A 26,025-nucleotide genomic window follows, 5' to 3' on the forward strand; every position below is an offset into this window, starting at 1 on the left:
TCGACCTCCGAGACCACCCGGGATTCGCCGTGCTCGAGTCCGAGGAGGTCAAGCGCGTCGGACTCCGAGCCCGACCGCTCGACCCCGACGCCCCGCTCAAGCCGGGGAAGCTCTACTTCCTCGTCGACCTCCCCCGCGCCGACCCCGAGCCCGACTACCGCCGCGCCGGCGCTGGCGCCGCGCGTTCCTACTAGGCGCCGGCGCCGCGCGTTCCTACGCGTTCCTACTAGTTGCCCGGTGACGACGACGACAACGAGGCCCCCCCGGCCCCGAGCCGCCGCACCTTGAAGCCCCATCGCCCATCGTCTCCGCTGCGCCTCGTGGCCTCCCGATCCGTCTCCCCCTACGTCCCCCGCCGCCGATCCGACGCCTCCGTCGAAGAAGAAGAAGAAGAAGAAGAGAAAGAGGAAAAAAAAAAAGCTAATGGTGCAATCTAGAAGAAGAAGAAGAAAAAGAAGAGAAAGAGGGAAAAAAAAATAGTGTAAAATTTTTTTAAATGATGCAATCTGGCCCTAATGGTGCAATCTGGACCATTACACCATTACACTATTTTACACCATTACACCATTACACCATTATAATGTTGCACCATTACACCATTACACCATTTGCACTATTACACCATTACACCATTACACTATTTTGCACCATTACACCATTACACGATTACAATTTTGCACCATTACACTATTATTCCATTTTGCACCATTACACCATTTTCCACCCCTTTTTTTAACACTTCTTCTCCTTCTTCTTCCTCTGCTGCTTCTCTCTCTGCCTCTCTCTCTCTTTTTTTTTTCTTTTAACTCCTTTGCTGCTTCTTCTTCCTCTGCTGCTTCTCTCTCTGCCTCCGCCCTCGCCGCCGCCCCTCCTCCAGCCGTGCTGGCCCGCCCCGGGCGCGTGGAGCTTCCTTAGCTCCTCCGAGCTCCGCGCCCATGGCGTCGTCGACGGTGGAGACGAGCGACAGGGTGAAGCTCCACGCGCGGGTCTTCAAGCCCGCGGATCCCGTGCCGCCGGCCAGCCCGCCCCGGGCCTTCGCCCTCGTCCCCACCCCTCCCCCCGCCTTGCCGCCGCCGCCGCGTCCACCGGCCCTCGCCGGACGCGTCGACGGCGTCGGCCAGGCGCCACTCCGGGTCGCTCCGCTCCAGCACAGCGCGGGCGATGTCCATGGAGCCCTCGGCGACGAGGCGGCGAGCATGGGCGAGCACGGCCGGGGACGACGACGTCTCTGGGAAAAGAAAGAAAAAAGGAACGAGAAAAAAAACGAAAAAAGAGAAGAGAGAAAAAAGGGTCCGCGGCGACGAGATCGAAGAAAGGAGAGAAAAAAAAAAGAAGAGAGAGAAAAATATATAAGGGTATTTTGGTCAGTTTGCTGAAAAAGTGGACCGAATCTGCAAAAACAAAAAAGGTGGCCCGATTTGCAAAAACCTAAAATAAGTAGATTTTTTATGCAAAAAGGCCATAGATATATCATACATTGTGCTCTACGACACATGTCTCCATTGCATTTCACATGAGAATTATTTCAGTTGTACACAGTATCATTGCTTTGAATATGTTTAAGAATTTAAAATAATTATTGAATTTGGATGCAGAATTTTTCTTGAACAGTCCTCTATATTGCGTCAATTTCATATCCAAACATTTAAGATAACAACTACTAGCTTAGCCGAGTAATTATTATTCAAATTGTTGTTTATGAGGTTGAAGATTTCGTTCTCGCTCGTGTTTCTATAAAGATTCATACTCCCTACTTAGATAAGAGTTTAATAAATGTGATTTCAATGTCTATTTTAATATAATATTACGTACAGAATTAAAATTAAATGAGGGTAAATTTTAATGTGTTGGGCAGTTTAGAGTTATGCTCAATTATTATGTAGTATTTTAAATAAAATTTATTGTTAAATAAAATAATAAAATAATATTTTTTAATAAATCCTAAAAAGCTGTACTTTGTAATTTTGCGATATTATATATATATATATACTGCAATTTGGTCCATGGCTGACGCGGTGGACCAGGTTCATGCCATTGTTCCTCTCCCTTCTCTTTCGCCCGCCTCTCCCTTTCGCCATTTTTTTTATATTTTCCAATTAATAAAACCCCGAACTCCTCCATTAATTTTCCCCCTCTCTTCCCTCTGCACATTTTCGGCCACTCTTCTCCTCCTCCCCCCAACCCAAAAAAAAAAAAAAAGAAAAATAAAGGAAAAAAAAAAAGAAGAGGGGGAAAAAACTCCACCGACCAAACCCTAACCCTAATCCTCCCCCGACGACGATGACGAGCTCCCTCGACATGTCCCTCGACGATCTCATCCAGAAGAACAAGAAGACCTACGGCGGCGCCGCCTCCTCCCGTGGCCGCGGCGGAGGTGCCGGAGGTGGCGTCGCCGGCGCCGGCGCCTGCGCCGGCCCCGCTCGCCGCTTCCCCAACCGCTCCGGGAACCGCCCCGCCCCTTACTCCGTGGGAAAGGTACGCCTCCCTCACCGGATCGATTCCGCCATCATCTGTTTCAGTGAGAGATCTGGGGAGGGACAGGGAGCTCGATCTCCGATCGAGTTGTAGTAGCTTCTGGGAGCTAGGGTTTCTGATTCCATGATCGAACCGTGCGATCCAGGCGCCCGACTCGGCGTGGCAACACGACATGTACTCAGGACAGATGGCGGCGGTTGCAGCGGCTGCGGCGGCTGCGGCGGCGTATCCGGCTCCCGGGGTTGCGGCTTCGGCGATCGAGACCGGCACCAAGCTCTACATCTCGAATCTCGATTACGGTGTCTCCAACGAGGACATCAAGGTACTCCTTACTATGCCGATATCTTTCTATTCTCCTGGATTATATTGTTGTCAATTTTGAAGAAGGTGAGTCAAGTAAATAGCTAGTCAACCTCATAGATTTCCTCTGTTCCTTCATCTAAACTGCTTAATTGACCCTTTTGACCTGATTCTGGAGCTGCTTCTCTACTCAGAGAAGTAGCTGCAGATGCTTTTTTTTGGGGGGAATAGAGGGTATGAAACTTCCAACTGAAGCAGGGAATTGAAACAAACTTTTGGGTTTTGGGCCACAGTAGAAGCTCCCTTCTGCTTTTCAGTATAGTAGTATTCAAGTGTTTGGGTAAAAAGGTCTCGTGCTTCCTGAAGCTGAAAGCTGAAATGAGCTGTTGGGCTTCAGAAAGTAGAAATTCCAATTTGAAGTTTCTGCTGCGGGCAGTAGTGGAATTGTGTGGGGAACCTATAGTTAAAATGAGCTTCTTTAAAAAGTTCTATTCAAACAACACTGCCTAGAAAGCTCCAGCCAGGTTTAGCAGGTTGTGAGTTTGTCTTAATGGACAACACATTGATAATTACATTCATTTTGCGTTTTTAGAGTTTACACTTGAATGGTTTTGTAGTTACCTGCTTCCGTGGCTTCCTTTAGTGCAGAGTTCTTTTTTTCTAAGTTGAACCAGAGAAGAAAGATAAGTTGGAATTTTACCATTTTTCTTCCTCAGTGCATCAGATTGATGATGTGCGCGAGAGGCAGATCTAATATATTTTTTACTTGCCGTTTACTGTTAGGCGTAGAATCGTTAGAAAAGATCCAAACACGATGAAAATGAATTTCAAGTTGCTCCTATTGAAAACAGTTGTCTAAAAAAAAGCTAGCGGAAGTGATTAAGGATCAGGGTGAAGATTGGGTAGGCTATAGAGTGAACATACTAAAATATAAGGGATATGTTAAGATTAGCCCTTATTAGTTATTCCATTAGACAAAAATGGCTCTCGCAGGTCCCATTCTATACTAATATGTTTGTTCAAACAAAATATGTTTAGTAGTAGGATTTAGGGCGACAAACTAGCTTTTTAATCTTTAAATAAAGACAGTTGTGGAGATCAATTTTTTTTTTTTCTTTACATAATAAAATTTCCTCCACTTGTCTGGTCTGACTTCTTAACTTGCTTTTTTTTACAATGGTGTAAGGACCTCAGTGGTTAGATCATTGTTTGACATGAAACGCAGAAGAATCTTGTTCGTAACCAAAGAGGTTTATATGTGCTACCATTTTTCTTGCAGTGAAGTGTTAAAGTTGTTGTTCATTCTAGTCTCTGTCTCTTATATGTGTTTCATCCAGGAACTCTTTTCAGAAGTTGGTGATCTCAAACGATACTCTATTAATTATGATAGGAGTGGAAGATCAAAGGTATCAATCTATGACTTCACTCTTGTCTGGAAGGGAGGGGGGGATATTATTATGACTAACCTTTTGAAATTCCCTCTGTTAGGGTACGGCAGAAGTTGTCTTTTCAAGACGGGCAGATGCTATTGCTGCTGTTAAGAGATACAACAATGTGCTTCTTGATGGGAAGCCAATGAAAATAGAGATCATTGGAACAAATATTGAGACACCTGCAATCTTGCCATTCCCTTTTGGTGGGACTTTCGGAAATCCTAATGGTGCTCCCAAAAGGTTGTAGATATTACACTTGACCATAATGTGAAGATTTTGCTATTCCTAGGAGTTCTATTCTCAAGCTTAATGTTTTTTTTGAACAAAAAAAAGGACTTTCGAGCTTAGATATAGTTCATTGCTTCAAAATTCTTTAATATTTTGAAAGGCACTTAGTTTATTGCGTTTGGGTAGCTTGTCAATTATTTAGGTTGGTACTAGTTTTATATTGTGCTTTAGTGGTTGTTTCCAATTGCTGGGCTTTTTCTTTTCTTTTTTTCAGTGGCAGTAGGTTATTTGGCCTTTTTCTTCTCTCATAGATTAAGGTACCTTTTTATCTGATTTTAGTCTTCTGGTATCTGATGTTTAGTGGAGAGTTGCATTAATTGAATCAGATGAATCAACAATTTTTTTTTTAAAAAAAAAATGCATGCATAGAGAAATGCCTGAATGTATATATGGGAATTGAAGGTAAAACATTAGATATAGTGGATCAGTGTACAATTTAAACTAAAGGATTTAGTAAATATCTTCTGCAATCAGACTATCTGTTGTTGTTGGTAACTTGGTTTTAACTTTTCATTATGTATTTTTATTCAACAGTTACGTAATTTAAACACCCTTTTTTAGTAGCTATGTTCTTTTCTGCCATACGTTCCTATTTACTTCATAGTCTTACATTTTAGAATTGTATGTTTTTCAACTATCATCAATTTTAGTTTTCTTTTTTTATCTTTTCCCTTTTGGGTAGTTGACTCATCAACAATACTCTGTTAACAGTGGGCCGGGAAGGGGTGGACCTTCAGGATGGGTGCGAGGTGGAGGTGGAGGTGGCAGTGGCAGCCGTGGACGAGGGAGAGGCCGCGGCAATCCAATATCCTCTGCAGATCTCGATGCTGAGCTGGATAAGTACCATGCTGAAGCAATGCAACTCAACTGAGCCAATTCGCATGGCTTATTTAGTGTGTTACAATTGTTTGGCTAGTGCTTGCTTATTAATCTGTAGTAGCGGTGTTTTTGTCTAACAATCATATGACGAACAGAGACTAGGACATATTAGTGCTTCGAAGCAGTATTATTACTGGTTTTCGGGATTGCAGCTTCCGTTTTAACGTTATTTACTACTGGTTTCGACATGTTGTATGGATTTATTGCACAAACTAGTTATTGCGCTTAGAAATTGTTACAAACAGCCTTTTGTTTTTTTTTTCCTAATTGTTTCAGTCAACTGCAAATATTGAAGTCCTATTGGACAACTGAAATTTTGTTTAACCTTGGTTTTTTTTTTTTTTTTTCTCTCCAACGTATGTTCCGTGTTGCATACTTGGCATGTTATGATCCAGCGAATGTATATATGCTAAGACGCAAACATGTGCTCTGGGTTGTCCCTTACTATCCTGATCTATAAAATGATTTTGAATTTGAGCTTCCACCTATCAATATGCCGAACATTTTGAAAGTCGTAAAAATTTTGATCTCCCCAATTTATATAGATGACAAGAAGGTTGCTTTTAAGTTAGGAACAGTAACAATAGAAAAGGAAAAAGTTTGATGAAGCCGAATGATCGGGTGTATAGTCTGACGTGGTGGACCGGGCTTTGGATATTTGTTGGTCGTCAAGACCAAAGTGGCCTCCTCAAAACCTTTATAGAGAACGAGAGAGAGAGAGAGAGAGAGAGATGAGGAAGCTCGATACATGGGCGGTGGTGTTCTTCAGGTGGAAGTGGAACCGCAACTCATCACCAAGTAAATCTTAAGTAAATAAAAAGATTTATATATATATATTTTTTCTTTTACTAAGANTATATATATATTCTTTTACTACGAGATTTAATTCTGAAATTTTAGCTGGAGATGTTAAATTCAAAAATCAAACAACACTATTTGATATTGACAAACACAATTAGCCTTTTAAACCAGAAATTCGAAATATTGAAATTATCTAATCAACTGACACGTGAATGAACAAATAATGTCCAAATAATATTGAATTTCACTTGATAAATGAAAAGTGCATCAATCCGATTATCCGCACAATCTCTTTAAAAACACAAATAATAAATTATTAGATCACTAGCACATAGATATCTTTCTTTTTCTTATGTTTTGAATAAAAATAAAAATATAAAACCATGCTGTCTCCAGTTCTCTTTAAATTTCCGAACCATGCTGTCTCTAGTTCTCTTTAAATTTCCGAACCCGAATTATTCTCAGCCGAGATAAAAGAAACAATCCAACACAGCTTGTCAGATTATCTTAAGATCTTTGATTCTTAAGCTTTTTTGGTCACACCGAGCCGCCCTCGGAAATCGGCTTCCATGAGAGGCAAACCGTCGCGCAGCTTGATCTTCGGCTCCCATCCAAGTAATTCATTCGCCTTCGTGATGTCCGGCTTCCTCTGGCGCGGATCGTCAGGTGTGTTCTCCACTATTTTGATCTCCACCGCAGGATTGATTAACTGCATTTTTTTTTTTTGGCGTTGTATCTAGTTAAATTTTCAGATTAACAGGAAGCAAAATCATGTATAATTTGCATAGAAGCCAAAAATACAGCCACGGAGTTAAAACTCTTTCGATAGCTTGATGCACGTCATGCAAGAATGTATCCTAATAGCAGTGCACCGTAAGATTCTGAAAGAAATACTCAGAGATGGGATTAAATTTACCTCCTTTACAGTCTCTGCAAGTTCCATCATAGTAAACTCACCTGCAAAATAAATGGCAATTAGAGAATGATAGGGAGTTATTTTACAGACATCTACGTGCAATTTGGCAAAAAAATACGTATTGAAGAGTAGTCCTGAATATTCGAGAGGATTCGAGAATTACCAGGGTTCCCTACATTGATTGGGCCTGTGTGATTTCCTTCCATCAGACGAATAAGCCCATCAACCTACACAGTGTTGCAGCAAATTAAGCATAAATTTCTGCTCGAAGTGGTGAATTTCGTAATATCTTTTTACTTTATTTTTTCATTGTCGTATATAAGTCGAATTATCACCATATCAGAAACATAGCAGAAGCTTCGAGTCTGCGTTCCAGGTGCTTGGACAGTTAAGTGTTCACCCCTACAAAGCAAAGTCAACTAATGATATGGTGGATCATCTTGCTAGAAATAAAATTTAGTAGTATAAATTTGCTAAGATACAAATAAATTACCTAACTGCTTGGGCAATAAAGTTACTGACCACACGGCCATCATCAATGTTCATTCGTGGTCCATATGTGTTGAAAATTCTAGCAATTCGAATCTCTGCAGAGGAAGGTACACATTGCATCAAAAATAAAAGTACAAAAACTGTATTCTTATTCAAACAAAACATTGAACATACAAAAACAAACTGATTTTCAGCTAAGAAAGAAAATTCACCTATGCCATGCTGCCTATGATAATCGAACATTAAAGTCTCTGCCACACGCTTGCCCTCATCATAGCAACTTCTAACTCCTAATACAACGAGAATCCTATTGTCAGACGCAGAGCATAGACAAAAAAAGAAAGAAGAAAAGAAAAACAAAGAAAAGATAAAAATACGGTGAAGTGAAACTTATACCAATAGGGTTCACATTTCCCCAGTATTCCTCCTTTTGGGGATGCTCAAGAGGATCACCATAAACTTCAGAGGTTGATGTCAGCAAAATTCTTCACAAGAAGAGCAAAGTATAGAAATAAGCAGAGCTAAACCATGAAAACAATTAACAAGACAAAGATGGTTAGGAGTCTAAATATACCTTGCTCCGACACGCTTTGCAAGTCCTAGCATGTTGAGCGTTCCAATGACATTGGTTTTTATTGTCTGTCACAAACAATTATTCTTATTTACTCTCTTTCTAGTAAGTAAACTTTTGAACTCTACTCTTTCCGCTAAATGTAGAAACACCCCATCAATGGACTATCAATGGAGAGAAAACTAATTTAAGATTTACACTCGTGCTGGAAAAACGCACCTTCACAGGGTTGTATTTATAGAAAATTGGAGAGGCGGGGCAAGCAAGGTGGTAGATTTGATCGACCTCGACCAATAACGTTTCCGTGACATCTGAAAGCGAAAATAGGTTGTTGACAACATGCAGGCCAAAAGAATATATGTATTAGATGGAGCATTTAAGCTATAAGATGAGATGGACATTTATAACAAACAACAAATACATCTCAGCAAGCCTCAATGTTAGATGAAAGGTAGAAACAAACCGTGTCGAATCAGTTCAAATCTTGGATGGCCGATCCACTTTTTTATGTTGTCCTTCGAGCCGGTAAAAAAGTTGTCCACAACAATCACCTGGTAACAAGCAGAAGAACAATCAGAAAGCTATAAACATTCATTTTCATAGTCGAGGTCCGTAGAATAAATTGGTCAATCATCTAAAAACAAGCACAAAAAGCTGGCTCCTCTAAGTGATCTTTAATAGATTTTCTAAGCTCTCATGCCACCATTTTCTCAAAAATAGGCAAAATTCATCTACATCAATTATGTTTAAGTATCAAAATCTTACAACTTCTTCAAATATAAAATCTCTCTAAAATAAATTCTAATTAATAAAAGTATCTGATTATGTAGCAAAACAAAGTCATTCGGCGTTGTCCCATTACCTCGTTCTTCTCATTTTCCATCAATTTGTCCACCAGGTGGGATCCGATGAATCCAGCACCTCCAGTCACCAAGATCCGCATATTAGACTGCAAAGTAAAATAGTTCTTCATATTATTACTGTCTAAAAAAAAGGAAACATAACATTACAATCTATAAATGTATAAAGGTCCATTTCAATATCAACCTTCATTCACAGATCTAAATGAGCAAAAGAAAAAAAAAAATTAAATGAATTATTTATCCTGAGAAGATGCAACCAGATCTAATCGCCCAAATGGAATTCCATGTGCGAAACAGATTTTTGAACTGGAAAACATCAAAAGTTCCCTCCTTTTACATCGAATCGCACCCACATTGTAAGATCTCCAACATATCTCATGAAATTGTATCGTAATTGGTTTTAAAAAGCGAAAATTTACCTGAAAAAACTTGGAATTCCGCAGAGGGGAAGGGCTCGGAGGCGGCTTGGTGACCCCATTGGACGATTCCTGCGCCATTTCTCAGATCCCTTCGCAAAATCCACCAAAGGAAAAACAAAAATAAATCAGATCTATCATATACAGATCTAAATACGCAGCGAATCAAACAAATCGACCGACTAAAACAAATTAAACCTTCTAAATTCCCCTTCGCCTAATAACAAGCTATATATGGAGAGGAAGACCTAATGGAAACCCTAGAAATAGGTGACCTTTATAGAGAACCCTGACAACCGCCACCAACCGATTCACCCAAATGATCAAATTAGTCTAAAAATAAATCCCGATCTCTTCGAACATAAGCAAACGAGGGATCGAAACAACCCCAAGAGAGATCCCTCTCTCACCCACCGATCGAGCATTGGAGAGAGAGAGAGAGAGAGAGAGAGAGAGGGATCTACCTTACGGAGATGGAGAAAACTGGGGGATTTGGGGGAGGGATTAGGGTTTGGAGAGGGATTTTGAGGGGGATTTAGAGAGAGAGAGAGAGAGAGAGAGAGAGTGTTTCCTCTTTATCGTAGGCGAGCATCGCGGTGACGGGTAATGCCACGTGGGATACTCCATGCATTTGTTAGTAAAAATCTCATGGACCGAGAACGCCACGTCAGAATTAGACCACCATTCAGGGCCGACGTCATTTTTGTGGTGTTCCGTGGGATCGGTCTATAAACCGAGACCAAAAAAAGGAAATTTTTTTTTTTTTCCCTTCTAGGGGTACTGAATAGGTCATCAAAGCCATTCGGCCATCAGATTGGCGCCACGTGTCCGTAGCATGAAAAATTATGAAATCCAGGAGCTGATCAAATTCATTCTATAATATGGTAGTTGAGAATTTTTTTTTAAAAAAAGATAAAATGATATTTTATTTTATAGAAGAGGTTGCGTTAACAGGAAAAAGGTGAAATAAAAATTCCGAGCAATTAAATTAAATAAGAATAATGTAAAAAATTTTTAAACAACTCTTTTTTATAACTTTAATTTAAAATTTCTTCGTCTACTTTAGAGAGATGATCACGACCGAGAATAAATAGTAAGATCATTATATAACTCAAAATAAAAATTAATTTTTACGTAAGTTGTTCATCGCTAGTAATCGAAAAACATGCACACCAAATTAGAATAGGATGGAGTGTCTACCACTCATGAGGAACATGACAAATAAAAATAACCACTCATGCACCACATGGTAGATGAGAGGGATAGATTACCATAATGCCAACCTGCCAGATTTATTGCAATATAATAATAGACTTTTCCTATTGGCTGAGGGTTTTGAAATGTTTCTAATTGGTATGTATGTTCTAAATGTAGGTTTTGTTATTTAAAGAAAGGGGCCCTCTTAGTTTGGTATTTGTGCATTTCTTATTTTGAGAATGTAAGCCTAACATGACCACTTGTTAAGACTTAATTAACATTTATACATGCGACCTAATAGCAAACTAGTTATGAAGGTTTAACAATTCCATTATGTTTCGTAAAATTGATATGTTAAGAAGAATTATGCTACAATACTATTAATAGTAACAAGCGGTTGGTGCTATTGAGTTTTCGGTCTTTGGATGAAAGGATGTGCGGTTAGGATGATAGTGGTCCTCTAGGGTTGAGTGGATGGTTGGTTGAATAGTATAATATAACAGGTGGAAATGATCAAAGGATAAATCTAACAGCAGAAAGCTCGATAGTACCAAGAGCTTAGTACTATCGATAGTATAGTAGCTGGACTCTGTTAAGAATATGCAATATCGAAATTAATCATCTTATTTGGTTGTCTTGTATGTATTTCACCACTTTATTTCTTTTTCTTTTTTTTTTTGAGAGATAGGCAGCACGCTATCCGCTTTGTTTATTTCATTTAGAAATAAACTTAGCTAGAAATGTGAATCAATTAGGATTCGAACTTGGGTCTCGGATACCAACCACCAAGCCCTTCACCATTTTATTTCTGAATCAAACACTTGTGCCATATCATGAAGAATTTTTTAAAAAAGTTATTGTTGTCGTTGTTGTATACACATTGACATTCTAGTTTTACAGATAGAGATTAGGCAAATATGCAGCCACTGACTCTCCCCAAAGTCCAACTATTTTCTCATAAGCTTTTGACCATCATTTTTCTCCTTCATTGTAGACCATAAGAACACACAAAATCTAGTGATTTAATAAAAGGATTGGAGAATACTATTTTGCTTTTAGAAACAGTAGATGTAGTTTGCAGTTTGCACCCAGGGTAGATCTACACAATACATCAATAGATGCATGTGATCTGCTCCTCACTGAAGCTTCTGCAATAACTATAAAATTGGGCATGTGCAATCAATTACATGTAATTTCAGAAATTAATACTATGTTCATATATAAATATGTAATAAGGTGTTGCTCATGTGGTTTATTATTTTCCTAGGAGACTATAATACAAATGGTGAATCAAAATTTTGGACTTATTTGAGATAGAAGTAAAATGTACTGATTGAAATCGATGCAATCTTTTATCCAGAAATAATTTGCAGTGTACCCAATTTTTATCCTCAACCTTTTTAGTGTTACTAGGTGTAGTAGATAGAAATAGTTTAACTGAAAGTTTAGCTGATAGTTTAGCTACAACCGGTAAAATACTAGTCGGAACAAGAATTAAGCAGACAGGATTAACTTAACCTTCACATCCTACACATTCATCATCTAGCCACATTTTTACTTTTCTCGGAAAAATAAGCAAAACAACAAGGACAATAAAAGGAATGAACAAATGGGACATATGACAAGCTCTTGATATATGTATTTCTTACACACACTGCAAAAAATATCGAACAATAAAGTTTCACAATATTATGATATCCTTTGTAATCAATATATCAGCAAACAAACTCTGTAAATTCTCTTTGTATACTCCCATCAATACACTATACAATGCAGCACATTACATTTTCCTCAGATTATTTAATCTAGCTTGTAGATCGTTATCTATTCCGCTCTCTCCAGTTCCAGCTGCTTCAGCTTGAGCAACTTTTGCAGCTGCAGCTGGTTGGGCTACTGCTGATGAAGGGGCCTTCACAAGCTGTTTGAACAAACATTGCAAAAATATAGAGGATATTAAAACACATTTCTTAACCCTTTATTTAAAACGGACAAATGCAAAGTCTAGGATCTATTTACTACGCTAGGCCTCTTTGGGCCAAGCTGAAGCTTTTGCTGGAGTGCTTCTTACATAGTGTAGTTTGAAGAAGCACATCAAATTTTGAATATCACAATTATATGTTGCAAAGAATCAGAGGCTTCAAATTGCTGCTACTGCTTTTGGGACACAGAAGCTTAATTTGGCTTCATGTCAGAGTAAAAGCTCTAAACATTTTGCTTGCCAAATGCCTTCAAAGTAGAGAAGCCTTTTCAAAACCAGGCCAAATAGACACTAAAAGCAATAGGAAAGAGAATAATATTCTAAGCTTTTGCAATGTTGAAGAATTGTTCTTTTTTTTTCTTTTTCTGTATAATAAGTTGACCACGAGTTTTTATATGGTAAGTTTTTTTTTTTCTTTTTTTGTATGGTCAGTTGACCACTAGTTTAGAGAGAGAGAGAGAGAGAGAGAGAGAGAGAGAGAGAGAGATAATGGCTTACCTCTGCATTAACATCAACACCAATTTCATCTAACACTTGATTCACGAGCTCTTCAGTTTCTTCCTCTTCCTCATCTCCTTCCAAAGCATCATCAATTGCATCCCCCATGACCTCACTAACCATTTCCATCTGCTCGTTTTGTCGCTCAAACTCTTGCATTATCTTCTGCAATTCCGGAAGGTTCATCTGTCTGTTCATCTGTCGCATCGCCCTCGTCACGCCCTTCATGGCTTCTCCCATCGCTTGAGTCGATTTCATTGTCTAAGAGAAAATACTCAAATGGTAAAATAAATAGAGTACATAAATTGGATGTGACAAGATGGATAATTATTTGGCCACAATGTATATGCTAATGTTGTTTTTTGGCTTTGTTTATGATGGTGAGATACTTCTTATATTGTTAATTAGGTCGTGACATATTCTTTCTTTTTTTTTTTCAACAAAGAACCAGAAAAATCGCTTTCACATTTTTGTTTATTGTTGCCAATATGTTTGTAAAGTATAATGTTAACGAACCTTTATAAGCATAAATATTTATCGGCTAAATTATAGAAAATCCCCCTGTCAATATCCACTTTTTTACCTCTCGTCCTGTCATTTAAAAACCTACACTTTGCCCTCTTAAAAAATAAAAAATGTTCACAGGAGGGTATGCTGTGATAAAATGACCAAATTGCCCATCATCCTTTTTGTCTCCTCCCCAATCCGAAGCTTCTCCTTGGCAGCCGCAGCCTTTCCTCCTCCGTTATTCGCGCCTCCCTCGACCCCTACTTCGACTCTGTTTCCTCCATCTGCTCCCCGGCTCCTCCAGTACCCTCGCCGCCCCTCTATTTCGGCGACTATAGGGAAAAAGATCGGGATGGGCGTGGACGGAGAGGGGCCAGTGTGAGGGTGAGGCGGCGAAGGAAGGCGAAGGCTGGGTGAGGGCGAGGCGGCGGCCGAGGACGTCGGTGAGGAAGGATGAGGGTTTAAGAGGCATTTTGGGTATAAAAAATATGATATAAACAAAATCCTAACGGAACACTGACGGGGAGTCGAAGTGAGCATTTTTTATTTTTAAGGGGCAAAGTGTAGGTTTTCAAAAGACGGGGGAAAGTGAAAAAGCGTTTATTAACAGGGGGTTTTCTGTAATTTAGCCATATTTATTTGTTATTTTCATTGGTTCCCACCAGACATTTGAAACTCTGGCTCAAAATTTTCTGAACATATCAACCAATTCGATCTACCTCGCAATATAAAAGGACTCACCTCTTTTCTCCCCAAATAAAAATAAGAAAGAAAGAATAGGACCAAACTCCTAAATGATGGATTCACTTAAATTTACACCAAAAGAGACGGTGAAAGATACCTGAATTCTAAGAGAGACACCTTGGAGCTGTGATTTGAGTGCGTAAAACTTTGTGATCTGATGTCTTGTGCGGATAAGGTCCTTTGCCATTACTTTTGCAGCTCCCTGTGACAAAACATGCAGCAAAAGAAGAAAATGAAACTTACTACAAAAAAAAGGTAACAAAAAAAATGCAAGAGAAACACAGTAGTCATGCATTCAAAGTGAAATATACGCCAATGAAAACTATGATCCGTCATTTACGGTGAAAAGTTTTAGTTTTTTATGGAACATGGGTAAACTCCGAGAATCTGTGTAAGTTGGCCAAAACTATGATACCATAAGGCTAAATTGAATTCATCTACAGATCATTTCTGTTTCTCCTTTTATAATACGTCGAACTCCTTGATAGACAGCAACATGAAAATTACCCGTGCTCTCCACAAGAGCAAAATGAAAATCACTTTAATACATCAAAGTGTCATGAAAAATCTCTATAATTCTATCAAAAACATATTTGAATTGCAAAGACAAAGAGTAAGATACCATCTGGCCTTGCTTGGCGGTTTTCTTAATCTCCGCGATGAGCTTCTTCTCCTGCGCTTGAAGCCCTTGTCTCTCCCTCTCTATCTCCCTAATTGATTTATCCAGCATTCTCTTATTCTCCCTCAGCAGTTCTAACAATTTAAAGCAACCACAAATCATCTCACAGCAAGAAAATATAAGACATAAACCCTACACTACTCAAGTAACTTCGTATTAAGACTATTCCTGCGCGATTTCCTTTTGAATCGAACTTTTGGGTAACACTGAGAGTTTATCAACTACATAACATCAAAAGAGTATTGGAGATTTTCTTAAATGTAACAGGTGATTGTGTTAAAGCCATCAGATTTAACAACTTTTCGGCAAATGAAGCTGCAGATTCTGCTACCAAAACTACAGTTGAGGGATCTATTTCACGATGGCCTAAACTTGAGGAATTCTCCATCCATTTTTATCATCAAAATAGCCAAAAAGCAACTCATATCAACAAAAATCCGTCAAATAAAACTCAATTAATGAAGAATAAAACTAACTAAATAGCAGAAACAAACATAATGCTGCGACAAACACGAATCTGAACCAATTTATCACCAAAAGCATCATAAAAAAAGGGGGAAAAATTTCCAACACATCGGAGATAAACCGATCGATAGGACAAATCAATCAGAAGCAGGAGAGGTTTAGAAATTACCGGCCGGGGTTTTCTTCTTCCCGAAGAGGAAACTCATCTTGGCGATGACTAGGGTTTGCTTCGCCCGATTCGTTCAATGGAGAGAATTGGATCGAAACGAAGCACTTCTTCTTCGTCGTCGTCGCCTCTTCGTCGTTGTGAAGAGGTCGCGTTCCTCGACTTTTTTTTTTTTTTTTTTTTTTTTTTTTTTTTTTTGTCCTTTCACACTCCAACGCGGTTGGATGTGACGGAAATCCAATAACATTTCGTTGCGATAGTGGGTAATTATCAGAGAGGACGAGGACTATCGTGCAAAAGTTTCCTATAAGTAAAATTTGGATATAAGCCTAATGGGCCGGAAAGGATTATCAGGCCCTATCGAATTTGGATCGGGTTTCAACGGTGACCCGTTAACCCGAACAACGTGCGAGGGGGTGTAATGGTCATTTGCCGCGTTTTAGCATGGTGCCACGTGTCCCGCCCGTTTTAACGGCCTTTCGCGCGCGCGCGCGAAAATCGAGTGAGCGATTCGAAGTAGTCGGCGAGAGACCTGTTCCTCTCTCTCTCTCTCTCTCTCTCTCTCTCTCTCTCTCACACACACACACTCTCTCTCTCTCTCTCCTCTTCTTCTTCTATTTCTCGCTCCCTTCCTCTTCTCCATCACAGCTTGGCTCCATTTCCATCTCCACCTCTCTCTCTCTCTCTCTCTCTCTCTCTCTCTCTTGTGTAGCCATGGATGAAGAGTACGACGTCATCGTCCTCGGCACGGGCCTCAAGGAGTGTATCCTCAGCGGCCTCCTCTCCGTCGATGGCCTCAAGGTCTCTCTCTCTCCTAATCTTTCTTTCTCTCACTAAAAGCGTTTATATAGAAGTGCTTTATGAATAGAGTTGTTCAAAATTAAGACTCTTACTTTTCAGAAGCACAGCTTCCACCTTGGAATTTGAATCGGAGGAAACCCTAGGTTACGATTGGATTCACATAAATGAGCATTTTTTATGAACTACAATTTGGTAATTTATAGTTACATTCAGCTAACTAGCTTGTAATTTTTGTTTAGGGGTGAGAATGAAGTGCAAAAAAGGGAAAAAAAAAAAAAAAAAAAAAAAAACTTGACCAGATATTTGTTAACGTTGATTACTTTCCTGGTAATCTTGGTATTAATTTGAACGCTGACTCAGCAGTACAATCCTTTGTATTCTTAATTTGGTTGTTTTAATCAACAGGGCACAGTGGATAAAAGCGTATTAAACCACTGATTTAACACAATTACAATTTTATGGTTAATATCCTTGAAACTTTTGATGTAGGTCCTTCACATGGATAGGAATGATTACTACGGCGGGGAGTCCACATCGCTTAATCTCGTTCAGGTATTCTTCTTCTCATAGCATCACTAGTTTGTGACTACTCTGTTTTGATATAATATACATTGGTCATCCAATTTCTAATGTATGTAATGGATCGTAGCTCTGGAAGCGCTTCAAGGGGGGCGATAATGCCCCGGAGAGCTTGGGCCCGAGCAAAGAGTACAATGTGGATATGATACCTAAGGTATATAGTGTTATATATTTTGTTATATTGTTACATTGCTATATATTTGCATTTTGCTTTGATAAATTTGTATTTTTCCTATAGAGATTCACTTATATTTCAACTATGCTGGCATTGTTAGTGAGATTTTAAGAATTTTGCTTACTAAAATTGCAAGAGATTATCCGTATGACTTTTGCAGTTCATGATGGCCAACGGGGCGCTAGTCCGTGTGTTGATCCACACTAATGTTACCCAGTATTTGAATTTCAAAGCCGTCGATGGTAGCTTTGTCTACAACAAAGGGAAGGTATGCCTATTAATGATGTACTTTCTTTAGACCCCTTTTACTTGGCCAGATCTTTTGCAAAAGTGCCATTTCTAGTAGAGCTGCTAGAGGAAGATGTAACAGCTGTTTTCAGTAAAGTTCCACTAATAGCTTCTAGCTGAATCTAACAGCAGAAGCTTCGAATAAGATGTGATGTCTAATTGGTCTGTTTGTCGATGCAAGAAGCTTAAACACTATTCACATGAAATTCTTTTGGGGCGTCTGCTTCTGTTGCAGAAGCATCGTCAGTGCTCCGTTGAATAGCTCACTTAGACACCACTTCTGCATTAGCTCCAGCTAAACATTGCCTTTTCATGTGTGTAACATTGTTTCATTATGTTGGTGGCACTTTTCAGATATACAAAGTACCGGCAACTGATGTAGAAGCACTGAAATCGACTTTGATGGGGCTTTTCGAGAAGCGGCGTGCGAGGAAGTTTTTCATTTATGTGCAAGATTATGAAGAAAACGACCCCAAATCCCATGAAGGGCTTGATCTTAACAAAGTCACAGCAAGAGAAGTCATCTCGTATGCATCTCTCCTTCTCTTCCTTCTCAAATTCTGAGACGCACTGAAAAAGTGTAGGCTTTTAACTATATATTCCTGCCATTTATACTACTAGGCTGCTTCTTATCAGTTTAATCTTATATAAGAATTTTTAATAGGAAATTTTCTAGAAGCACAGTTTGTGACAATATATACTAGCTTAATACAGCACACATTTTGGGCAATATTCAGCAACAGAAAGAAGACTTCGAACAGAAAAACGCATTCTCAGTAGTTTGCACTAATTTTTAGTTTGAATAGCCTAAGTTTATTACAAGCCAGTAGGATCTTACTAAGCCAATCACTATATTTATAAGACGAGGATTTACTTGTCCATACTATGTAACATCAAGTTTCTACATAAATTTACAAGTATATATATTGCTAACGTTTAGTTTGCCACAAAATTATTCTGTTTTGTACTGCTAACTTCATAGATATTATCTTTCCCTTCGGTAATATTTGCTTATGCTTTATACATTTCTATTATCAATATAGGAAATATGGGTTGGATGATAATACTGTCGATTTTATTGGCCATGCTCTTGCACTTCATCGGGATGACAGCTATCTTGATAAGCCGGCAATTGACACTGTAAAGCGCATGAAAGTAAGCTTAGTTCAACTTGCATGGACTTCAATCCTAAATTTCCCGTAAATCTAGTTTGATCTCATTGTGAAACCTCGCAACCACTAGTTATTTTGGCCTTGTTTCTAGAAATTGCTTGTCTACTTTGCGAAGCAACAGCTAAGCGTTTGATGAACAAGAAGTTTGGAATTTTTGCTGTGGCATGACACTAAAACTGAATTCTTGAGGTCACCAAAATAGAAGTTCTAAGCTGAAACTTCTACTTTTGCGACGGCTTAAAGCCATTAATTTTTTAATGAAAAAGCTGTTAGTGCTTTAAACAACTCTCAAAATAGTATGAAAGATAGATACATTATTTAAATTTTTTTGCTCGCAATAGCTTTACGCAGAATCTTTGGCACGCTTTCAAGGAGGGTCTCCTTATATCTATCCTTTATACGGGCTAGCTGAACTCCCTCAGGTTCGTTGGCTTCAATTGCTTTTAGTCAGTAACTCAGTATTGAAATTTTATTACTTTCAGTCAGTAACTCTGTGTTGCAATGTTTTGGTGTATTAACATGTCTCTCTCTCTCTCTCTGAAACTTTAGGGTTTTGCTCGTCTAAGTGCTGTTTATGGTGGAACCTACATGCTTAACAAGCCAGAGTGCAAGGTAAACATACCGTTTTATGAATTGAAATCATTTTGAAGCGTCCCTGGAGGTTTTTTTTTGATGCAGATAAACTTTGTTTAAACTTGATCTCTGAAGCTTAATCACTTCTCGAGGGTGATCAATTTTCTCAAACCTATTTAAGATACCTTGTTTAATTAGAACAACTGACTCATGACAGTGAAACTTTAGAAACATGACGGCTACCCTACCTATGGATATCATCTTGAATTCATTCTTTGTTGGCACAAGATTATTATTTTTGTTATTATTATTTTTAACCACTTAAGCTGTTTGCTTATTTGATGTTGCTTGCATCTGTGCAATGTTTATTCAAGTGTTTACTTTATTATACTGAAATGTGGAGAGTTAGTTGGATCGGCCGGTCTGAGAAGTTAGACTCGGAATGGACCGGAATGGAGGCTCTTGCAAGTCAAACAGTAAATTAGTTTTTGAAAAATTGACGACAGGTCGAGTTCGATGGAAGTGGACAGGCATACGGTGTCACATCTGAAGGGGAGACAGCTAAATGCAAGAAAATAGTTTGCGATCCTTCGTACTTGCCTGACAAGGTAATTTATTATTGCCACGCCATAAAGAAAGAGTAAAATGCACAAATAATCATTGAATGTTGAAATACAATTTTTTTCCCGAGTCTTCTCACTTACATAGATTGTCAATATTACTTAAAGATGTCATCCCTAGGTTATTTTACTGTTCAAAATCTCAGTTAATCATTATGCACTCAACCCGTAGCAAATGTTAGAAATTTTGGGCGAATCGTGCACTTAGGGATTGCATAGGAACAGACTAAGTGAAAGATCAAGAACCAAAGTACAATCCTCTACATGTTCATTTTCACACTGAAAAAATTGTATGATTCTCTCTCCAAAAAAAAAAAAAGTATGATTATATTTTGTTACTAGCTTCCTATGTTTCTGAATTACCCCTTTTATTTGAGATTACACTCAATTGTTTAAACAGGTGAAGAAGGTAGGAAGAGTAGCACGAGCCATATGCATAATGAGCCACCCAATCCCTGATACTCATGATTCACATTCAGTGCAGATTATTCTGCCACAGAAACAGCTTGGACGCAAATCCGACATGTAGGTTTTCTTAATATTCTTCTTCAGTCACCTTTATTTCAAATGCTTAAATCCTAATGTTTCATATGATATCAATGTAAATTCCTCTCTAACATGTTGCCGATTCCATTGTTATTATTTATCAAAGACCACATATTTAATGGTAAATGAGGAGCCTTGAAATTTATTTAGATTTTGCAGTTGTTCTTTCTGGTGTGTCTGTCTGTAAAAATCAGTTAATTTTTTAGAGTAAAAAGAAAAAGAAAAGTTTTAGTATTTTAGAGGGCATATGTTTGAAACTTGAACTTACCAAGGGTAGATACATAAATAATAATTTTCTAATTATCACACAATCAATTCTGTCTTGATGCAGGTATGTGTTTTGCTGCTCTTATGCTCATAATGTTGCTCCGAAAGGGAAATACATTGCTTTTGTATCGACTGAAGCAGAGACCGACAAGCCTGAAGTAGAGTTGAAGCCCGGGATTGATCTTCTTGGACCTGTCGAGGAGACTTTCTTTGACATTTACGACAGATATGAACCTATCAACAATCCTAGTGATGACAATTGCTACATATCCACCGTATGTCTGAGAATAACACCAAATATTTTCTTTTCTTTTCTTTTCTTAATGAATTATACCAAAAAAAAAGTATTTAATTGATCAGTTATAAGTAGGTAAAAAGATGCAGAGTTCACCTGAGCTATAGCACATATTGAAATGGTTACCTATATGTTAAACATTTTATTTTTACTACCTAACCTTTCTGTTATTTGATTTAAGTACCTCCCCATCAGAACACGGTGGAATTATAACTTCGTTGAAGTTTTTCCTGTAATTTAATGGAATATTCTCGTTGCTGAAATATTTATAACATTTTCGGCGGAAAACGTTAAGCTGTGGCTGAACTCGTGGAGTTTTCTGGAATCAAAAACAGCAAACGATTGTGTGGTAAAATCAAAATTTTTAAAGTTCAGGTGCACAGTTCATAACGCAATGCAGGTTAAGTTAACGATTGTATCTTAATCAGTATAATACGAGATGAACTGTTCTAATTGAAATTTGATCTCCTTGCAGAGCTATGATGCAACTACACATTTTGAGTCAACAGTTGCTGATGTGCTTGCCATGTACAGTAAGATAACTGGGAAGGTAAGCTTGTCGATCAAGCGATTTTATGTTTTGTCGAGAGAAGAAGAAGATTTAGTGAATTTTAACTGCAGAATGGTTTCTGCTTGTATCATCAATGTCTCAAACTTTTGATTCCGAGAAATTTAAGTAACTTTCTCTTGTTCTACTTGATGTTGCAGGAGCTTAATTTGTCAGTGGATCTGAGCGCTGCGAGTGCTGCCTCCGAAGAATGACATGCTTGGACGACTACTCATTATCTAGAATGTTCTTCTTTTTTAGGTTGTCTACATGAACCATTTCTCTTTAATCTCATTCAAGCTACTCATTTTTTTTTCCCAGAGACAGAGCTCTAAAATTTGATAGCCATGTCAGATAATATGATTATATTTGATGCTTGTTTGAATTTATGCCAATTTTGAGGATATTAAAGTTAAAATGTCTTCATATGAATCCTTGAGACAAAATAGATGAATATGTATTGTCAGCTTGCCTAAAACAGGATTTTTACGGTATAATAAGTTTCTCAACTTAGAAATTTTTTTTTTTTTTTCTGATTAAAAAGCTATTGTTGGTCTTTTTTAAAAGAATGTCTGTCAAACCTCCTTTGCAAAAGATTCGGAACTATGGGCCTGCTTAGCCTTGCCTCTTGTCTTTGCATCTGGAAACAACAAGTTCTGTGCAATTGGCAATAGAGCAAGAAGGAATTTTTTGTTGAAATGAGAAGCAGAATGAGATTTCTCACTTGAAAAGTAGAAACTTGAATTTAATGCTTCTCACTGCTATACAAAAAAGCTATAGAGGATTTAACACTATTTAGATAATACTTTATCAAACAACACTACGCCTTGCTGTAGCGTCAAATAAGCCTTATACGAATTTGGCAAAAGATTTACAGAATAAACCATATCAAAACTACTCCAAACCCTGTCGTTTCGCAACAGAACTTGGAGTTTTTGTCAGATCAAACAGGTTTTTTTTTAAAAAAAAAAAACCAAAGGTGCATTAGTTCTGGGACCAGCTGGTTCTTTGTCTCTGACAGCATGGACAACTCGCATGGGCCCCACGCCAACCTGATGCTCCACAAGAACAATGTCGACGGAGCAATCCAAGCAGAGATCACTCACGAACAACAACACAAGGATGACAGCTGCCCCCCAGTGGGGGTTGAAGACATGAGGCTGCGAGTTTCGGAGCTTGAGAAGGAGTGTTCGAGTATGAAGCAAGAAATTAATAAGCTTGGGAAAACTAAGAGTTCGTGGAACATATTCACTAGGAAGTGTGGTTTCGGGGTAAAGGCGCAAGATACAGTAAGCGGCAAGTGATTACTCTTGATTTCTAGGAACAGTTGACCCGATCAAAAGCAGAAGCTTGAAATTTTAGGATATTGAGGATAATCATTAATTACTGGTAGGAATTAATTAATTCTTATGCAACTATATTTATGCTGTCCCATTTCTGTGCAATTTGTTGTGGCTTTTCCACTGTAACACCTGTTGTTCCTACGAATGATCATGCATTTATATCAGCTACCGTCTTCAGGATTCCACAAATATAAACATACACTCGATTTTCTTTGCATGGGAAAAAAGCTGTCCTCTTTTATTTGTTATTGAACTCTTAAAATCTGTCATCCTCTGTGATGTTGAAATATTCAAGTCTGTACTTGTGATAAACTGATAATCAGTATACTCTTCTTTTCTCTACTTCTCTTTTCTTTCTTTAAGATGCATTCAAACTTTGGAAACTGAAGTTACCATATTTCTTAACATCCTTTTAGTTTATCGACACAATCAATAGTAAGTAAGAGAAATGATAGTAACGTGTCTTAACAAAATATCTGTAACAGCACCCAGATACTAAAAAAAAAAAAAAAAAAAAAAAAAAAACCTGCCTGATCGGCAATGATGAAATTCTCCTTATTTTTCTCCCATGCTAGCTTTCATGGAACTGTACAAATTCTCCGCAGGATACAGAAACAAAAAGGACTGCTATTGTAGGCAAGAAAAGTTGGCCCAGTTTAAAACTCACTTCCAACCTCTGACTAACTATCTCATGCTTTGGAAAAATATGCTTTTGCACAACACTAAGTAATGTAATACTTTATCTATTTATTTATTTAATTATTTATTTTATTCCAATAGAAAAAAAAAGGGCTAGTAGTGGCGAATATCACCGCGGCACGGGGTTGCATTAATCCATCGTAGTCTTTGCAGGCGGGCCGCGTGAGGCGGGAGAGAAGCAGAGGGGGCCGGCCGGCCCGGGCAAAGAGAGCCGCGAAGGACTGCGCCAGCCCCACTGCAATTGCCAACTTCACCTGCCCGCGCCTCGGGATCGGACGGCTTGAAAGCCGCCTCCTTCTCATGACGCCGCTGCCGCTGCCGCCGCCGCGGTTGAATCTCCTCCTTCCGGCCATCTCTGCCGATCTTTATTAGATATCTTAAGTTCTCCCGCCCGGAGCTGTAAGTCTAACTAACAGTGAGCAGCCGAATGAAACTTAATAGAGATCGAGAGGAGAGGAAGGCAGAGGAGCTTATATAGCTTCCGAGCTTATCGACGTAGAATGCGTGAACGTGCCACTCGAGAAACATGGAGGCTGTACGCGATCTCATCATCCAACGTCGTCCGAGTTGGCCACGGTATCAACGGGATGATCCGACGGATGAGGCTTGCGTCCGACATCTTCATCTTCGGATACCGAGCCTTGTAGTTCGTAAGCTACGTTGGCACAGCCCCACGAACGAACGAACGAACGAACAAACTCACACCCTGTAAGGAAAATCACGGTGTAAAACTAATAATAAATAAATAAAACCGATGGGTAAAAAATAAGAGGAGAAATTTTTTTTTTCTTTTCTTTTTTTTTTTTAAAAAAAAAGGGTAGGAAAGAGTTATATATCCTGCCCACTATTCGAAGCCTCGTTTAAGGGGAATCTCGAAGTAAAAAATGAGAAGAGCGGAACACGAGATGGGATTGGTTCCGTGGTCTAGGAGTGTCGTAGATCAAGGGCCTCATCCTTAGCCCTTTTCTTCGGTTAACACTTAACACTCGTGCTAGGGCTAAAAAAATGTGTTGGATCTGATGGGCNCGAAGCCTCATTTAAGGGGAATCTCGAAGTAAAAAATGAGAAGAGTGGAACACGAGATGGGATTGGTTCCGTGGTCTAGGAGTGTCGTAGATCAAGGGCCTCATCCTTAGCCCTTTTCTTCGGTTAACACTTAACACTCGTGCTAGGGCTAAAAAAATGTGTTGGATCTGATGGGCTCCATAGTTTGCAGAATACAGGATACTGGTGAGCAGAAGCCTATAAAAGGTTTTCTTTTTTTTTACAAATACATAAACAAAATTTTATATATATATATATATATATATATATATATATATATTTGAGCTAGAATACTCTTTAAAGCACTAGAGGTCGGTGCTTTTGAGTTTTTAATCCTTACATGAAAAAATATAAGGTTGGAGTGATAGTGGCAGATGGTGATAGTTGGAATAATATTTGATCCAAAAACTATTAGTAATTAAGGAATAGATCCAAGAACTAAAAACATTTTCTTTACAACGCTAACGTCACGTTAATACTTTAAAGTTGAACACGGTAATTGAATTATCGTGTTTAAATACGATAACCGTGTTCATATCTACACTCTAATTTTTCTATTTTAACTTAGGGACGATAAAAAATATAAAAAAAATATAATGATCCAATTACTGTGTTTAAGCATATGATTTGATCATCATATTCAACTAAATAATATTACTGGACACTCGCATGACAAGAAGTGAACTATTTATACAAATATAAATTTATTAGGACTATTTATTAAAAAAAAATATCGAGAACACTAAATGTAAAAAAAAACGCCCACTATAAAATTCAAATGAAAGAGATTTCACAGAGCCTATCAATGCTTTTCCAAACTTTTTGCTGCAACTCACGAAAAGATGATCAGTTTCCGTTTGCACATGGGGCCAAAAAGAAAAAAAAAAAAAAGACGAGAAGGAAATAAGCCAACTGTTTGCACTATTAATTTGGAATAATATACAGCTTTTGAGAAGACCAATTTTCCATTAATACAAAGTCACCGACCAATAGGAAGGGGGTTCGATATATATATATATATATATATAGTTGGACTGCTGTACTCTTAAGAGCACAGCAGTCTTGTGCTCCTAAAGCATTAGTCATCCATCTAAATAGATGGATGGTTGAGATTGGAGGACCTTTTAAAAGGTTAACCCCAGTTAGATGGTTAACTAACCCACATTTTCTCTCTCCTCTTTTTGTTTTTGTCTTTTTTTTCTTTTCCTTTCTCCTTTTCTCTCTTCCTTTTCTCCTGTCTTCTTCCCAGGTTCTCTAACTCCATCTCTCTACATGCTTCATCTCCTCTTCTTCCCCAATCTCTCTCCCTCTCCCCCTCCTGTTGAATCGCGGAGCTCCTCCGAACCTTTGAGCGCCGCCGGAAGTGGTAAGCACCTCCCTCCTCAAACACAGGCCGCGCCGCACCCCC

The 26,025-nt window shown here is 38.6% G+C and overlaps 4 protein-coding genes across 4 annotated transcripts; 2 read left to right on the forward strand and 2 right to left on the reverse strand.

Annotated features, from left to right (window-relative positions):
• Positions 2,168-5,638, forward strand: LOC109718817 (THO complex subunit 4A-like). Its single transcript, XM_020245236.1, has 5 exons — positions 2,168-2,475; positions 2,621-2,797; positions 4,113-4,181; positions 4,264-4,448; positions 5,208-5,638. The coding sequence occupies exons 1-5, from the start codon at positions 2,281-2,283 to the stop codon at positions 5,365-5,367; spliced, it is 786 nt and encodes a 261-aa protein (XP_020100825.1). The 5' UTR covers positions 2,168-2,280; the 3' UTR covers positions 5,368-5,638.
• On the reverse strand, positions 6,390-10,033 carry LOC109718912 (UDP-glucuronic acid decarboxylase 6). Its single transcript, XM_020245389.1, has 13 exons — positions 9,899-10,033; positions 9,438-9,526; positions 9,018-9,104; positions 8,619-8,706; positions 8,375-8,466; positions 8,159-8,223; positions 7,981-8,069; positions 7,797-7,874; positions 7,586-7,679; positions 7,428-7,494; positions 7,256-7,319; positions 7,093-7,133; positions 6,390-6,885 (listed from the first exon to the last, which is right to left on the reverse strand). The coding sequence occupies exons 2-13, from the start codon at positions 9,513-9,515 to the stop codon at positions 6,700-6,702; spliced, it is 1,029 nt and encodes a 342-aa protein (XP_020100978.1). The 5' UTR covers positions 9,516-9,526; positions 9,899-10,033; the 3' UTR covers positions 6,390-6,699.
• On the reverse strand, positions 12,234-15,853 carry LOC109717908 (vacuolar protein sorting-associated protein 2 homolog 1-like). Its single transcript, XM_020243863.1, has 5 exons — positions 15,672-15,853; positions 14,981-15,111; positions 14,456-14,560; positions 13,108-13,368; positions 12,234-12,549 (listed from the first exon to the last, which is right to left on the reverse strand). Exons 1-5 carry the CDS (start codon positions 15,706-15,708, stop codon positions 12,412-12,414), a joined length of 672 nt encoding a protein of 223 aa, XP_020099452.1. The 5' UTR covers positions 15,709-15,853; the 3' UTR covers positions 12,234-12,411.
• Positions 16,321-21,926, forward strand: LOC109718685 (guanosine nucleotide diphosphate dissociation inhibitor At5g09550). The gene is made up of 13 exons (XM_020245037.1): positions 16,321-16,469; positions 16,959-17,021; positions 17,119-17,202; positions 17,384-17,491; positions 17,866-18,038; positions 18,555-18,666; positions 19,025-19,105; positions 19,233-19,295; positions 19,763-19,864; positions 20,277-20,401; positions 20,754-20,964; positions 21,460-21,534; positions 21,693-21,926. Exons 1-13 carry the CDS (start codon positions 16,383-16,385, stop codon positions 21,744-21,746), a joined length of 1,338 nt encoding a protein of 445 aa, XP_020100626.1. The 5' UTR covers positions 16,321-16,382; the 3' UTR covers positions 21,747-21,926.

The sequence above is a fragment of the Ananas comosus genome, linkage group 12, assembly GCF_001540865.1.
Source record: "Ananas comosus cultivar F153 linkage group 12, ASM154086v1, whole genome shotgun sequence".
In the NCBI taxonomy this organism is placed as follows: Eukaryota; Viridiplantae; Streptophyta; class Magnoliopsida; order Poales; family Bromeliaceae; genus Ananas; species Ananas comosus.